This window comes from Pistacia vera, unplaced genomic scaffold, assembly GCF_008641045.1.
Source record: "Pistacia vera cultivar Batoury unplaced genomic scaffold, PisVer_v2 Contig32, whole genome shotgun sequence".
In the NCBI taxonomy this organism is placed as follows: Eukaryota; Viridiplantae; Streptophyta; class Magnoliopsida; order Sapindales; family Anacardiaceae; genus Pistacia; species Pistacia vera.
In genome coordinates this window covers 849,578-867,445 of record NW_022196135.1, presented here as the reverse complement: position 1 = coordinate 867,445, position 17,868 = coordinate 849,578, and the positions used below count along the sequence as shown (strand labels likewise).

At 34.0% G+C, this 17,868-nt stretch overlaps 3 protein-coding genes across 4 annotated transcripts; all 3 read right to left on the bottom strand.

The window, feature by feature from the left end:
* Positions 1 to 2,910: 2,910 nt before the first annotated feature.
* On the bottom strand, positions 2,911 to 4,491 carry LOC116136772 (dof zinc finger protein DOF3.7-like). Of its 2 annotated transcripts, none has more exons than XM_031422444.1 (2): positions 4,338 to 4,491; positions 2,911 to 3,838 (listed from the first exon to the last, which is right to left on the bottom strand). In XM_031422444.1, exons 1-2 carry the CDS (start codon positions 4,359 to 4,361, stop codon positions 3,128 to 3,130), a joined length of 735 nt encoding a protein of 244 aa, XP_031278304.1. In that variant the 5' UTR covers positions 4,362 to 4,491; the 3' UTR covers positions 2,911 to 3,127. The 2 variants fall into 2 exon arrangements, with proteins under 2 accessions (XP_031278304.1, XP_031278305.1); XM_031422445.1 differs by lacking the exon at positions 4,338 to 4,491 and adding an exon at positions 3,976 to 4,253.
* A 5,185-nt stretch (positions 4,492 to 9,676) lies between these two features.
* Positions 9,677 to 10,123, bottom strand: LOC116136804 (secreted RxLR effector protein 161-like). The gene is made up of 2 exons (XM_031422472.1): positions 9,939 to 10,123; positions 9,677 to 9,836 (listed from the first exon to the last, which is right to left on the bottom strand). Exons 1-2 carry the CDS (start codon positions 10,121 to 10,123, stop codon positions 9,677 to 9,679), a joined length of 345 nt encoding a protein of 114 aa, XP_031278332.1.
* A 6,858-nt stretch (positions 10,124 to 16,981) lies between these two features.
* On the bottom strand, positions 16,982 to 17,530 carry LOC116136803. The gene has a single exon (XM_031422471.1). The coding sequence runs from the start codon at positions 17,528 to 17,530 to the stop codon at positions 16,982 to 16,984; it is 549 nt and encodes a 182-aa protein (XP_031278331.1).
* Positions 17,531 to 17,868: the final 338 nt, after the last annotated feature.

Genomic DNA, 17,868 nt, shown 5'->3' with positions numbered 1-17,868 from the left:
GCTACTTTTATCTGATGCCGACGCTAGTTGGGTGGCTAAAATTAACCTATTCATCAATTTCTATTTTGGCTGGTGTTTTCTCATTATTTTTTAAGTTAAAATTTACCCAGGTAAGAACAAATAAAAAAAAAATTTGTAAGGAGCATTAATTCCACCAGTTAAAATAGACAACTCTTGGGTTAATGTCCCCAATTTTAATGAAATATTTACTCCTTTTGGCTTTGAAATAACAAATATTATTTGTTTATTGACTGACTTACGAAAATTAATTTTCAGAAATATAACATTGTTTCTAGAGTTTTTATTATGTAAATCCCAAATGTGAAATCTACTTCTTATAGTCAACAAAATAAATCTAGAACTGATTTAGCTGATACCTGTTTACCAACACGAATTTCTTTCTATAGAAGTGAGTCATCAGATAATTGATAACACTTCTAATTAATTACATGATTATGACAATAAATGAGATTAACGTGTTTAACTTATTACTTTACTTTACTGATTTCGGATAAGATTATAACTTTTAGTCCCTACACATTTAAGTTGAGAGGGCTGTCGTCTATATTGACAAAGCTTATTACAGTGTTTATATATATATATATATGTTTTTTTTTTTTTTTTTTTAAATCTTTGACATTTTGCGAAAGCTAAAAAAAAAACCATGATCAACGATTTTTTTCCCTTTAATTTTTTTTGTATTAATTAACGAAAAGAACCATCAACTTGACCCTTAAGTCTTTGGTTAAAGCCGTGTCTCAATAAGTATTAAATTTGATAATGAGTTATTGTTTAATAATATTTGATTAACTAGATAATTGCTTTTCATTACTTTTTCTTTTTCTCTCTTTTAAGTTTGAAAATAATTAATCATAAATATTATATACAAATTTCTATTGACTGATTTGATCTGTAGTTTGCACAATCACCATTGTAAACTTTGTCTTCATCAATGCAGATCCCAACGCCAAAAGCTAACATTGACATTCAGATTATACATTAACATTAAATAGTATTTATCTAATGTAGAAGGCGTGAATAAAAAGTTATTTTCCCAAACGAATGTGTTAGACATTGGGACGCCAGAGCGAACGCTCCCAAAACGATTTGAGCAAAGAAGTAAAAACTTTGAGTAAAATAAGTGAATGCATGTGATGAATAAAAACTAAAAGCACTGAATTAATGCATGTAATCAATAAAAACTAAAAGCATGCACTTTTTTCAAAGCATAACATACTGTAGTTTTGATATTCCGTATAAAAACCCTAATCCACATTTTGCCATGAAATATACTAAAAAAAAAAAGCCTGAAATTTTTTAACTAATTATCACCGACACTACAGAATCAGAAGTGAATATGGAATAGATATATATAGAAACACCTAAGCCCCATGTCAAAAACAAAATTAGAAGAACAAAAGAAAAAAAGAAGCAAAGTAAAATGAACAGAGTTGATACCTAAGTTTGGCAAGAATGAAAAGGACTTCCAATATGGGGTGGTGCTCCTTCATTCACGGCTTTAAAAATTAGGGTTAATGGTGGACACATTAGACAAAATAATAGTAATAAATTATCATAAATGGGGACTCCATGTTTCATATGTACTGGTTACTATTTTTTAATAATAATAAATTAAAAGCAAAGTTTGGATCTGAAAGGATTTTGACAAGTGGTAGAGATTATTATGAATGTTAATTCTTAAGCACGATTATCAAGAGGAATGTTTGTAGGTCCCATGAAGAACTAAAGATGGGAAGTGCCAGTCAAGCTAAGAGCTTCTTTTGTCTTTAAATATATAAAAGAAAGAAAAAATATTAATATGGGGGAGTATATGTAGTTGGGAAATTAGGAGAGATTATCCATTATTTTTTAAAATTAATAAAACCGCCCTTAAATTGGAAAAAAAATAAAAATTGCTCTCTCAAAGAGTTTCTAATAGTTTTTGTTGCTGACATTCAATAAAGAAGCCTTCTAAATAGGATTTTTTTTTTTTTTTTCATAATACAAATGGTTTAAAATCACTCAATAGTAAAAAACTCCATGTTAATAGAGAGTTTTTTTTTAAGGTTCAGTAAGAAAAACAAAATACCTGGTCTCCAAAAGTTCTGAAATAAGAATGTATGAGGTGATAATAGCGTAAATGTAAAGGCTGCAATGAAATTCTGTTAAAAGTGGGATAGCATGTGAAGGTATGGTTGATGGGGTCATACCTAATACATCTTTATGTAACTCATCAAGGTATTCTTAAATCTTTGAGATCCTATCCTACTTGCAATTTCTTCATCAAATTTTGTTTTTAATTATGTGAGAAAAGAATCTCAAGACTTATAGATAGTGCTGATATGACCTGACACTTCTGACCTGTTGGCAACCAAAAAGAAAGTAAAAGTTTGCTGTAAAGGATTCACACCCATCATTCCAACTGACTTTGAGCTAAAGCAATATTAAAGAATCTACTCATTTAACTGATTACCAGTCAAACCCATTTATCTCAAACTCCAATTTTTAAATTATTAACAAAAATTAAACACTATCATTTGATTTCTTTACTACTCTTGATGTATGATACTATCGTGATATTATTGATGTGATATCATCAGATAATATATATGCAAATGGTTATTACATTCAATAACTATCTATCATAACTAATTTGAAATTATAAGAGAAAGACAAAATTTACAAGTGATATAGAATTATCAAAGGGTAGTAATATCCTCGTTATATTCTAGATTTTTTCTGCTTGCATATAATATTATTAACAATCATAAAATCATGGAATAGAAGCTCAAGAAGTTGGAGATTTTAGTCTAATTTGGTATCTGGTTTTCTTTTTATACAGTGTTTTATGATTACAATTCATTTCTTTTCAAGTCTCCAAATGATCACACAGCAGCCAGCAAAGAAACAATTCAGCAAATTGTATATAAAGGGAGAGTGCTAAAACCCAGAGTTGAAACTGAAGAAACTAAGAAAACCAACAAGATGCATGTAATCCTATGTGTTAGTTTTTTTATCATCAACAACTCTTAACAAAGTCACTCATAATGTGAAATGAAAAAGAAAAAGATAAATCAAATTGAAACACCTACTTCTTCTTGTTCATTCACTTTCTTTACTATTCATTTCACCATGAGCCTCCACCCAACATTCCAGTCCAATACCCAGCAGACTGATGATTCCCTTGCCCTCTATTCAGTTCAACCTGCTGTTTTATGTCCCCCACAGGAAACAAAAGTCTTGCACCCGTTGCTTGCGCTCCTTGAACATTTCCATACCCACTACTTTCAAATCCTTCAATTGAAAAATTTAGGCTTGGTTTGAATTCTGGCAATGGAAACCCAGCTGGGAATATTGTATTAGACTCTGAATTAGCTGGAATATTAGGCATAAAGGCAGTAAACCCCCTTGCAGGAATTGAAGAAGAGTTTGTACTAGTGTTTTGATAATCTTGATCACTTGGAGGATAAGAAAGGTTGAGATCCTGACCCTGATGGATCTTAGGGTTTTGAGAAGCAGACTGAGGGAAATTTGGTGGGGTAAAATCAGCAAGTTTCTTTGATATAGCTGGTGATGTTGATGAAGATGAAGATCTTTTATTTTTTCTTGATCCTCCACCAACAGGAACATTTCTTAGAGATCCACCTTCAGTCCAGTACCTCCTACAAGTCTTGCAGAAATATCTTGGCTGAGAAAGACTGTAGTTATTGTAGTAACAAAATTTGGTGTTGGTTGAATTGCACCTAGGACAGTTCAAAGCTTGATCTTTCTGTGGTCTTGCTCTTTTCTCCATTAAAGACCTTGAACTTTCCATAGGATTATTAACTAACCCAATTCCCTGATATTCACAAAAAGAGAAAAGAGTAAAGAAAAAGAAAGGGAAAAAAGCCATAAGTTTTGTTGATGATCAAACAAAATAATTTGTAGAGAAAGAGATAAAGTGTAAAAGGAAAAAAACAAGGGAAGTTGCTTTACACTTTGAAGATTGCAACGGCAATAAAAACAAATTATAACAACTTTCTGGGTCCTTTATCAGATAGTTGAAAAAAGAAGAAAAAAAAATTGAATAAAAGTGGAGTACTACTTTCATGAACAACATATGACAGATCTTGAAGGAAAGACAGCAACAGAAAATTGAAATATTAGTGGGGGCTGAACATCATCTTCATGGAAAAAAGTAAACTTTAGAGAGATAGATCGGTTAATCAACAAGAAAATTATCAAAACAAAAAGCTAAAAATATATTCTAATTGGTCTTGAAAATCTCAACTTAAAAGAAAAAAAAAAAAAATATCATGATTTCAAGTTGAGAAAAAAATAAAAAAGGTGGTCTTTACCTGTGGCCACTGAGCAGTATCCATGGATTAAGAAGGAAGAAATTGAATGGAAAGATGAAGAAGTCTTGAAAGAGAGGATCAAATCATCTACTTTTTCGAGAGCAACTGGTCTAAAAGCAAAATGAAAAACACTTGAGATGAAATTAGTGGTGGTTCTATGTGTTGGCCAACTATATGAGAAAGAAAGGGTAGTTTTGTCTTTTAACTACTGCTTTTGCATTATCATAATCCTATTTGCCCTACTTTATCCAATTTTATATCAATATATTCTGTATAATATCTTTCTAAAGAGTACTTTGTATTATTCTTTGTGGGTGTCTTTTGGCCTAATGCAGTGTAGAAATTCAGTGGGTTCTTTTCTGACCAGAGAATGAATGATCGAGGAAGCTGTGAAATGAAGATGATTCTCCTTCACAATTTCTATGCAATTTCTTTAATTCTTTTCTCCATACAAGAGAGAAGTGTTCTCCTTTATAAACCCATATAAAGACAAATTAGGCAACCGGTAAGAATTGCAAACACAAGAAATGTTTTTCAGTACATGTCGTTTAGTAATTATGGAAACCATAAAATTTGTGATTTTTAAAATCTAATTCGCTTCTAGGGATGTCAATGGGACGGAGTTGGGTTGGAGACTAAGACTTTCATGTCCATGCCCACCTCTTTAATGAATACCCTAATCCACCCCATTAGGGCTGACAAAATTAGGCACGACCCTGTTAGGGATGTTTTGGGATACAAAAATAATAAATAAAAGTTCAATAAACGAATTAAATTACAAATAAATCAAATTTAAACAAATTTCTATAATTATTATTGGATCTTTTACGGTTTTTTCCCCTTTCTAAGTTCTTATTTGTTATAATAGTCGCATTCTGGTTCACACTCCCATTGGCTGTTGTTAAAATAAAAAAGTTTATAGCATTTTAATTTATTGGGCAAGTTTTGACAGCTCTCTTTGGAGATTTACTGATTTCTTCATTGATATATAAAAGTTTTGAAAAATCTTTTTGACAATTTACTTATTTGACTCTTCATTGATAAATGATCATTGCCTTTAGCTTCATCCTATATTGGTAGATCCATANAATTTCTTTAATTATTATTGGATCTTTTACGGTTTTTTCCCCTTTCTAAGTTCTTATTTGTTATAATAGTCGCATTCTGGTTCTCACTCCCATTGGCTGTTGATTAAAAAAAAGTATAGCATTTTAATTTATTGGGCAAGTTTTGATAGCTCTCTTTGGAGATTTACTGATTTCTTCATTGATATATAAAAGTTTTGAAAAATCTTTTTGGCAATTTACTTATTTGACTCTTCATTGATAAATGATCATTGACTTTAGCTTCATCCTATATTGGTAGATCCATAGTTCTTAATAAATCTAGATGTGATAAACTTGACGACCTACAGTATTAATGCTAGCCAAATTTATCATTAGTTTCAAAGCGCACTGCTAAAGTTATAGTTCATTTTACTACTTGCCACTTTATTGACAAAGGAGAAAAAAATATTGAATGTGACGCACAAATTCCATGTCTGCTGTTGCATATTTGGACACTGCTCGTATGTTTATCTCCATTTAACTTTGACTAAGACTCCTTACACTGTGAATTAGTTTGTTTTTCATTTATCATTTATTATTACTCTTGCTTTATTGTTATTGATTCTTCCTTGTAATTTGGATCATTTTCTTTTCAATTGTGCATGTTGTAGGTTACTGCTAACAGCTGGGAAAGTGGACTGTTTATTTGATTTATAGTTGTATTTGCAGTAATAGCTGCTGGTTATGTTCTTGTAAAGGTAATTAAATGCTTTTCTTGAGGTTATTATGGAAAATTATGCTTTGTTTAGTGTTCTACCACCACTACTACTGAGTTCCATATACGTTCACATACTCGATCCTTATTGATAAATGTCTTTATCAGGGTCCCGCTAGTCGTCTCTGTTGGGCGTTCCACTGTACCTAGTCTGATATAAAGAAAAAAATGCTTTCCAATTTTTTTGTTAAAGTTTATTAAATAAGAACTATAGTCATGATCTAAATGTTGGCCTATCTCAGTAATCATACATTTAAATACATTTAATATAAATCTAGGATCTACAATAAGACCTAATCTATATAAGAATGAAATATCTAACCAATATTTCTAGTATTTTGTTTCCATTTGTGAAACAATGTTGCTTAAATTTTCATCATATCTATCTTTAGCAAAAGTTTTAGAATTTGAAGTAAAATATCTAACGCTATATTAGTAGTAGGATAATAAATACCACTTAATTTATTAGTGGAATCATAAAAAACTTTAAGAAATGAATGAAAAACATTGCAAACCGACCAATCATCATTAAAGGTGGAAAAATAACCCGTCCGGCCCGGCCCGTGGCGAGTTATAGCAATTGGCAGGCTGGGCCTAACCCGGCCCGCCTCTTGGCCAAAAAGGTTGGCCCAGCCCGGCCCACCAACCCTAACCCGACGGGTTTTGATGCGGGCCGGACCGGGTTAGCCCATAATTTTTTTTATTTTTTCTTTGTAATTGTTTTTAGTTAACTTTTCAAATATCAATAATTCAATTAAATTAAATTTTTTTTTTGTTAACATTTCAAATATTAATTCAATTTTAATACAGTAAAATTGTAATATAAGAAAAATTAGATTTATTCATATATCAAAAAATAAAATAAGAAATTACAATAATTATTGCCTCGTTAAAAACCTTACCAAGAAAAACCCAATGGGACAAAAACTTGATAAGGAAAAAAGAGTGCAATAATTGACAATTAATTTACAAAACAACTAATTTGGGGGTTCACTAGGATCTACCTCATCTGTATCATCTATATTACAAAATTGAAATGATTCTATTAAAGTATCGTCGACAACCTCGTATTGATCTTGATGGTGTGATCGTTCCCAATCTCGAAGACATATGAGGACTTCAATCATTTTTTGTGAAAGTTTATTCCTCATTTCATTTAAAATTCTTCCACTTGCACTAAATGTTTGTTTGGATGAGACGGTTGAGACAGGAACAGAGAAAACATCCAAGGCAGGTCTTGATAATATCGAAAAAAATACATTTTCTGGTTTTCCAATATTCTAAGACATCAAAGTTGGCTTATTATTGTGGATCTGCTGGTAACACTTCGGGGGTTCCCAAATATTAGTGAAGCTCATTACTTTGTACCTTCATAGAGGACAGTACATTCGTTGTTGGTGCTTCTAAAGAGGAGGTTGTGCTTTGGGTTTGGGTCCTCTTCGGCCTATTAAGTGTACTCCAGGAGTCGAAGTCTTCATTTGTTTCTTCTGATGCAACTTCCTCGAGTATTTCCCCTCTTTGCTGGTTCCCATACCTGTTTTCATATTGTAAATATACCTTTGCAAGACACTCTCTTACCTCTCCTAGTTGATTGTGTTGGGATTCATGCATTTTGGACATGGAATTGGAGAGAAAATGATGATCAAGATGATGGACATAAGGTAGAAAACAAACAATTAAAACATTAACTTATTAATGTAAGAAAAGGATAGAAAATTACCAACTCCTTTTACTATTAAAAGCTTGATGTTGAAACTTGGAGTCTAAATTCTTGAAACTCAAAATGAAATCCACCCAAGCCAAAGATGAGAGAGAGTCGAGAGAGTGAGAGTGCTTTTTGTTTTCAATTGTTGCAATTTCATTAAAATGGTATAATACTTAATTTATATACCATGGGCACAAAGTGTAATTTTAATTTGTTTTGGGAAGGCCTCAAACAATTTAAAATTAACTTGAGAATAAACATTTTTGTCAAGTCCTTGGTTTCATGGTTAATTCATAATTAGACCAAATTTTAATTCCACTAAGTATTCTAACCCTTTAGAATAAAACCAATGCACTTTTGCCCCAATTATTGAATCCAATTCAATAATAATATTTAATAAACCTTTATTATCCTTGGTTAGTGCTAGCTATCCATGGATAATAATTTCTCACCAATACATTAATTCGGATGCAACCATTTACGTCCGAACATCATTAATTTGATTAATGATATGTATTACTCTCTCTCCTTGAGCTTGGTTTTATGTGTGACCATCTTGGTTCACTGTGATCTAGCCGTGGGCCCAATATCGGATTTTGATATGTTTCGTTATAACTTTTTATAATTGAAACTCCCACTGATTATGGTAGACGTCTAGCAAAGTTTCATAACCCCTAAACCACAATGAAGTGTAAACTCTAATAAACCTATTCTGATCGTACGTACCGTGTAGTCAAATCCCTCCACTATCTAATCCCGATTAAGAATGGTTCATGGTATGTCAAAACCTTTAACTTAATCTTTAATCGAATTGCCAATCGATACAATGGAACTCGTCAACATGAAACTACTTTTCATCTGACATTCATTATACTCTGGCCAGAGATTTCCCTTTTCCAATGTTTATTGACATTCGTCTGGGAACTCGAGATTGGACTATTTTGAGTTAACCGATCCCATCTTAACCATCACTTGTCCTCGCAAATGGATAACATATGACCAAACTGACTTATTACACAAGATATGACTAGTCTCGTGCTTATACACCATATGAATCATATGCATCCTATATTGAATCCAACCGTGATGTCTCAGGTCTAAGGATAAGTGGAACACTAGCATGATCCTATGATGCATAATTGACCACATCCATGTGATTCATCGTAATCGGTCATATTCGATAAACAGTTCACTAACCGTTTATCCATGATAATGCCTTAGTGACATACCTCTTATAATCACCCACACTAATACCATCACATGATATTCAATGGAGACATTCAACATGCCTACTAGGCAATGTTATTGCCCAATTAATATTACTTGTGTAGGGAATTCTTTGATGATTTGATCTTCTGAAGATCCGTGTCATCTAGACATTTCACATGCAATATTAAATATAATATAATATAAATGAAGCAGAAAATCAACATGTGAAATAATAACTCTTTCTTTTATTCATAAGATATAATGTCCTGAAACCGACAACATGATTGGTTCCTAAGGCATACATTAACAAAACTCCCACTTGCACTAAAGTCAATCGTTGTGGTATCTAATACCCATCTTCTAAAGATGATAGTCCAACTGCTTTTGTGTCATCACTTTAGTGAGTAGGTCAGCTACATTCTCTGCTGAAGGTGTTTTTTGCACCAAAATTTCTCTAGCTCCAATGAATTCTCTCAAAATGTGATATTTACGTTGAATATGTTTTGACTTATAGTGTGCTCTTCGCTCCTTTGCCTGTGCAATAGCACTAATATTGTCACAGTACAAGGTTATCAGATAAACCATGTTTGGAACCACACCAAGTTTAGTCATGACTTTGCGCATCTAGACAACTTCCTTTTTCTGCTTCTGAAACGGCAATGTATTCAGCTTTAGTAGTGGAATCGGCAATACTTGACTGTTTAGAACTTGTCCAACTGACTGCTCCTCCATTGCATATGAAAACGAACCCAGATGTAGACTTTCTATCATCCACATCTGATTAAAAATCAGAATCAGAGTATCCTTCAATTTTCAACTCTAAATGTCCATAACTTAGTATTAGATCCTTAGTTCTTCTTAAGTACCTAAGGATCGTCTTAACAGTTGACCAGTATTTTTCCCCGGGGTCAGACTGATATTTGCTTGTAACACTCACAACATATGCAATATCAGGCCTAGTACATAGCATAGCGTACATGAGAATACCTACAGCTGAAGCATAGGGTATCTCACGCATCCGCTCACACTCCTTATCAGTCTTTGGACTCATATCTTTTGAAAGATGAATTTCGTGATTGCAAGGCAAAATTCCCCTTTTGGAGTCTTACAGGCCGAACTGTTTCAGCATCTTTTCTATATACATCTTTTGGGATAAGCCTTTCAATCCTTTCGTTCTATCTCTATAGATACGAATTCTTAGTATGTAGGTCGCTTCTCCTAAGTCTTTCATGGAGAAAGTTCTAGATAACCACAACTTAACTTCAGTCATCATCCTAAGGTCATTTCCCATCAATAGTATGTCATCTACATACAGTATGAGAAATATGATTACATGATCCTTTGTCCATTTATAAACACAGGGTTCATCCGGATTCTTCATAAAACTAAACGTTTTGATGATTTCATCAAACCGGATGTTCCAGCTTCTTGAAGCTTGTTTTAACCCGTAAATGGATTTATGTAGCTTGCACACTTAATTTCTTTCAGAACTAGATACAAAACCTATAGGGTGTTGCACGTAGATATTTTCCTCAATAAACCCATTGAGGAATGTTGTTTTGACATCCATTTGCCATACCTCATAATCATAGGGTGCAGCTATGGCTAGCATAATTCTAATTGATTTAAGCATAGCGACTGGTGAGAAAGTTTCCTCATAATCCAACCCTTGTTTTTTAGTATAACCTTTCGCAACAAGTCTTGCTTTGTAGGTCTTTACATTTCCATCTTTGCCAATCTTTCTCTTGAAGATCCATTTACATCCAATAGGAACTATTTCTTCTAGAGGATCAACGAGAATCCATACTTTGACTAGCATGCATGGATCCTATCTCAGAATTCATAGCTTTTAGCCATTTTCATGAATCGATATCTAATATCGCTTTTTCATAACTTCTAGTCATCCCCATGATTGACTTCTCCAATCATGATAGATTCAAAATCTGTCAGAAGTACCCATATCTTTCTGGAGTCGAGATACTCTAGATGATTTATTATCGAGACCTTTCAGTATTAATTTTTCCTAGAGGGACCACCTATTTGAGTATTTTGTCTGAGGCTCCTCTGACTCTTCTTGGAGCACAATTTTTCTTCCGCACCACTCTCTTCAAGAACACTTTCTCAAAAAAGTGCATTCCTACTGATCTAAATTCTTTGATCAATATGGATGTAAAAATATATCCCAAACAAGGTCAGTTTATAGGGTATCCAAACTATTTTGGATACCCTATAACTGACCTTTCTTAGATCTAACGTCCAACTTGTTTATCTTGACATCTTGACATAAGCGGGACAACCCCAAATTCTTAATATTTGAGACTAGGAGTTTTACCATACCACTCTCTATGGTATCATCTCAATAGATTTAGATGGTACCCCATTCAGAATATGCTAACGGATTCAAGGGCAAATCCCCATAGTGACGTTGGCAAGTTGTAAAACTTACCATCCCCGTACCATATCCAATAAAGTACGGTTCCTCTTTTCAGACACGCCGTTATGTTGCGCATATACGAGGAGTCAACTGGGATTTATACCATTCCCCTTTACAAAATCTCGAAATTCATACTTAGTATTCACCACCATGATCTGATCACAGAGTCTTAATACTCTTTCCGGTCTGTTTTCTCTACTTCATTCTAAACTCTTTGAACTTTTCAAAGGATTCAGATTTGTATTCATTAAATCAAATACCCGTACCTAGATAATCGTCGGTAAAGATAACGAAGTATTAAACCTCCTCGAGCCATTTCATAAATGGTCCGCATACATCTGAATGTACAACCTCTAATAATTCTTTGGATCTTTCCCCTTTACCCTTAAAAGGTGATTTGGTCATTTTTCCTTGAGACAGGATCATAAGTTGGATAGGGTCTGAACCCAATAGGATTAAAGCCTATTTGCTTCTAACCTGATTATCTTTTTATTCTTTAGACCTCAAAAGTGATATTTACGCTGAATATGTTTTGACTTCTGTGTGCTCTTGGCTCCTTTGCCTGTGCAATAGCACTAGTATTGTCACAGTACGTTACAGATAAACCATGTTTGGAACCACCACCAAGTTCAGTCATAAACTGCACATCTAGACAACTTCCTTTTTCTGCTTCTGAAACGGCAATGTATTCAGCTTTAGTAGTGGAATCGGCAGTAGTTGACTGTTTAGAACTCTTCCAACTGATTGCTCCCTCCTTGCATATGAAAATGACCCGATGTAGACTTTATATCATCCACATCTGATTGAAAATCAGAATCAGAGTATCCTTCAATTTTTAACTCTAATGTCCATAACTTAGTATTTGATCCTTAGTTCTTCTTAAGTACCTAAGGATCGTCTTAACAGCTGACCATGTTTTTCCCCCGGGTCAGACTGATATCTGCTTGTAACACTCATAACATATGCAATATCAGCCTAGCACATGCATAGCGTACATGAGACTACCTACCTGAAGCATAGGGTATCTCACACATCCGCTCACACTCCTAATCAGTCTTTGGCTCATATCTTTTGAAAGATGAATTTCATGACTGCAAGGCAAAATTCCCTTTTTGGAGTCTTGCATGCCGAACTGTTCAGCATCTTTTCTATATACATCTTTTGGATAATTCTATCAATCCTTTCGTTCTATCTCTATAGATACGAATTTTTAGTATGTAGGTCGCTTCTCCTAAGTCTTTCATGGAGAAAGTTCTAGATAACCACAACTTAACTTCAGTCATCATCCTAAGGTCATTTCTCATCAATAGTATGTCATCTACATACAGTATGAGAAATATGATTACATGATCCTTTGTCCATTTATAAACATAGGGTTCATCCGGATTCTTTATAAAACCAAACGTTTTGATGATCTCATCAAACCGGATGTTCCAGCTTCTTGAAGCTTGTTTTAACCCGTAAATGGATTTATGTAGCTTGCACACTTAATTTCTTTCAGAACTAGATACAAAACCTATAGGTTGTTGCACGTAGATATTTTCCTCAATAAACCCATTGAGGAATGTTGTTTTGACATCCATTTGCCATACCTCATAATCATAGGGTGCAGCTATGGCTAGCATAATTCTGATTGATTTAAGCATAGCGACTGGTGAGAAAGTTTCCTCATAATCCAACCCTTGTTTTTTAGTATAACCTTTCGCAACAAGTCTTGCTTTGTAGGTCTTTACATTTCCATCTTTGCCAATCTTTCTCTTGAAGATCCATTTACATCCAATAGGAACTATTCCTTCTAGAGGATCAACGAGAATCCATACTTGACTAGCATGCATGGATCCTATCTCAGAATTCATAGCTTTTAGCCATTTTCATGAATCGATATCTAATATCGCTTTTTCATAACTTCTAGGATCATCCCCATGATTGACTTCTCCAATCATGATAGATTCAAAATCTGTTCATGAAGTAACCCATATCTTTCTGGAGGTCGAGATACTCTAGATGATTTATTAATCGAGACCATTTCAGGTATTAATGTTTCCTGAGAGGGACCACCTATTTGAGTATTTTCGGTCTGAGGCTCCTCTGACTCTTCTTGGAGCACAATTTTTCTTCCCGCACCACTCTCTTCTAAGAACACTTTCTCAAGAAAGTGTGCATTCCTACTGATCTAAATTCTTTGATCAATATGGATGTAAAAATAATATCCCAAACAAGGTCAGTTTATAGGGTATCCCAAACTATTTTTGGGATACCCTATAAACTGACCTTTCTTAGATCTAACGTCCAACTTGTTTATCTTGACAATCTTGACATAAGCTGGACAACCCCAAATTCTTATATATTTGAGACTAGGAGTTTTACCATACCACATCTCATATGGTATCATCTCAATAGATTTAGATGGTACCCCATTCAGAATATGCATAACGGATTCAAGGGCAAATCCCCATAGTGATGTTGGCAAGTTTGTAAAACTTACCATCGACCGTACCATATCCAATAAAGTACGGTTCCTCTTTTCAGACACGCCGTTATGTTGCGGCATATACGGAGGAGTCAACTGGGATATTATACCATTCCCCTTTACAAAATCTCGAAATTCTATACTTAGTATTCACCACCATGATCTGATCACAGAGTCTTAATACTCTTTCCGGTCTGTTTCTCTACTTCATTCTTAAACTCTTTGAACTTTTCAAAGGATTCAGATTTGTATTTCATTAAATACAAATACCCGTACCTAGAATAATCNATGATTGCATGATCCTTTGTCCATTTATAAACACAGGGTTCATCCGGATTCTTTATAAAACCAAACGTTTTGATTATTTCATCAAACTGAATGTTCCAGCTTCTTGAAGCTTGTTTTAACCCATAAATGGATTTATGCAGCTTGCACACTTTATTTCTTTCAGAACTGGATACAAAACCTATAGGTTGTTGCATGTAGATATTTTCCTCAATAAATCCATTGAGAAATGCTATTTTGACATCCATTTGTCATATCTCATAATCATAGTGTGCAGCTATGGCTAGCATAATTCTGATGGATTTAAGCATAGCGACTGGTGAGAAAGTTTCCTCATAATCCAACCCTTGTTTTTTAGTATAACCTTTCGCAGCCAGTCTTGCTTTGTAGGTCTCTACATTTCCATCTTTGTCAATCTTTCTCTTAAAGATCCATTTACATCCAATAGGAACTATTCCTTCTAAAGGATCAACGAGAGTCCATATTTGATTACCATGCATAGATTCTATCTTAGACTTCATAGCTTCTAGCCATTTTCCAGAATCGATATCTAATATCGCTTCTTCATAACTTTTAGGATCATCCCCATGACTGACTTCTCCAATCATCATAGATTCAAAAATCTCTTCATGAAGTAAACCATATCTTTCTGGAGGTTGAGATACTCTAGATGATTTACGAATCGAAACTGTTTCAGGTATTAATGTTTCTTGAGAGGGACCACCCATTTGAGTATTTTCGGTCTAAGGCTCCCTAGACTCTTCCTAGAGCACAATTTTTCTTCCAGCACTACTCTCTTCTAAGAACTCTTTCTCAAGAAAATGTGCATTCCTATTGATCGAAATTCGTTGATCAGTGTCGAAGTAAAAATAATATCCCAAACTATTTTTGGGATACCCTATAAACTAACCTTTCTTGGATTTAACGTCCAACTTGTTTGTCCTGACAATCTTGACATAAGCTGGACAACCCCAAATTCTCATATATTTGAGACTGGGAGGTTTACCATACCACATCTCATATGGTGTCATCTCAATAGATTTAGATGGTACCATATTCAAAATATGCACAGCGGATTCAAGGGAAAATCCCCATAGTGACGTTGGCAAGTCCATAAAACTTACCATCGATCGTATCATATCCAATAAAGTACGGTTCCTTCTTTCAGACACACCGTTATGTTGCGGCGTATACGGAGGAGTCAACTGGGATATTATACCATTCTCCTTTAAAAAATCTCGAAATTATGTACTTAAGTATTCACCACCACGATCTGATCGCAGAGTCTTAATACTCTTTTCGGTCTGTTTCTCTACTTCATTCTTAAACTCTTTGAACTTTTCAAAGGATTCAGATTTGTATTTCATTAAATACAAATATCCGTACCTAGAATAATCGTTGGTAAAGGTAATGAAGTATTGAAAACCTACTCGAGCCATTTCATTAAATGGTCTGCATACATCTGAATGGACAACCTCTAATAATTCTTTGGATCTTTCCCCTTTACCCTTAAAGGGCGATTTGGTCATTTTTCCTTGAAGACATGATTCACAAGTTGGATAGGTTTCTGAACCCAATAGGCTTAAAAGCCCATTTGCTTCTAACTTGATTATCCTTTTAACTCCTATATGACCTAATCGATGATGCCAAAGTAATTTTGGATTAATTTCATTTCGAGATCTCTTATTTGTAATGGTATTAATTATGTCATAATCATTCATTACCAAAACATACAAACCATTTGTATTAATTGCTTTGCCAACTAATTCATTTCCAAAATAAATTAGACATTCATTTTCATTAAACTGTATTTTGTAACNCTGTACTTAAGTATTCACCACCACGATCTGATCGCAGAGTCTTAATACTCTTTCCGGTCTGTTTCTCTACTTCATTCTTAAACTCTTTGAACTTTTCAAAGGATTCAGATTTGTATTTCATTAAATACAAATACCCGTACCTAGAATAATCGTCGGTAAAGGTAATGAAGTATTGAAAACCTCCTCGAGCCATTTCATTAAATGGTCTGCATACATCTGAATGTACAACCTCTAATAATTCTTTGGATCTTTCCCCTTTACCCTTAAAGGGTGATTTGGTCATTTTTCCTTGAAGACAGGATTCATAAGTTGGATAGGGTTCTGAACCCAATAGGATTAAAAGCCCATTTGCTTCTAACCTGATTATCTTTTTATCTCCTATATGACCTAATAGATGATGCCAAAGTAATTTTGGATTAATTTCATTTCGAGATCTCTTATTTGTAATGGTGTTAATTATGCCATAATCATTCATTACCAAAACATACAAACCATTTGTATTAATTGCTTTGCCAACTAATTCATTTCCAAGATAAATTAGACATGCATTTCCATTAAACTATATTTTGTAACCATATTTACATAAAATAGAACTAGAAATGAGGTTTCTAGTTGCTTTGGCAAAATACAAAGTTCTGTACAAATACAAAATGTGCCCTAATGACAATGTCAAATGGCAAGTCCCTACTGCCTCGGTCACAACTTTTGCTCCATTTGCTATCTTCAAAATGAGTTCACCTTTTAACAGTGCAAAACTATTCCGCAGTGCCTGCAATGAAACACAAATGTGTGATGTAGCAGCTGAATCTAATATCCATGAATGATCATTTGAACTAACATTTAATTCAAGTTCTATAACATAAGAATGGAACATGCCTACTAGAGCTTTCTTCAAGCTCTTCAGATAAAGAGGACAATTCCTCTTCGAATATCCATCTTTCTTGCAGTTGAAACATTGGCCTTTATCATTGACCTTTTCTTTGCCTTTTCAGTCTTAGAAGAATCCTTCTTAAAAGGCCTTTTCCGTGGTCCAACTTTTGCACCTTTCTTTTGCTTCCATTGCTTATTCTTAGTCTTACTAGAAGAAGCTGCAAAAATGTCATCTTGCCCATTTTCCTTTCTTCCCTGCTTATAGAACTGTTGAATCTCATTCGACAATTCTCCAAGAGTACGCTCAATCCTATTGAGATTATAATTTTTGATGAAGGGCTTGAAACTTGGTGGAAGGGATTGTAGAATCAAATTCACCTCAAGACTGTATGGCATCACAATCTCAAGTGTATGCAATTGCCCTATAATATTACTTATTTTCATAACATGGTCATCTGGGGCAAGTTCCTCCCTAAGCCTCATTGTGAATAGTGTCGAACACAATTCATATTGCTTCACCACTGAGTTCTCACCATACAATTCTTGTAAATGGATCATTATCTCACTCGCACTTTCCATCTTTTCATGCTCAACTGGAGCTCAGCATTCATTGATGCTAGCATGTAGGTTCGAGCTCGTAAGTCATATTCTTGCCACTTATCGAAAACTTCATTTTCTTGTGGTGTGGCATCAGGAGGCAAAGAAAGTGGAAGGGGTGCTTCCAAGACATACCCATCCTCTTCGGAATTGAGAATAATTCTCAAACTCCTTAACCAATTATTAAAATTAGGTCCGATCAACTTGTTGTCATTGAGAATCCTAAAAAGCAGGTTATTGCTCATTTTCACTAACTAAATATCACAAAATACTAAAAGAGACGACAAGGAAAAATATAAGTTTTATTAGTGTCTTATAAA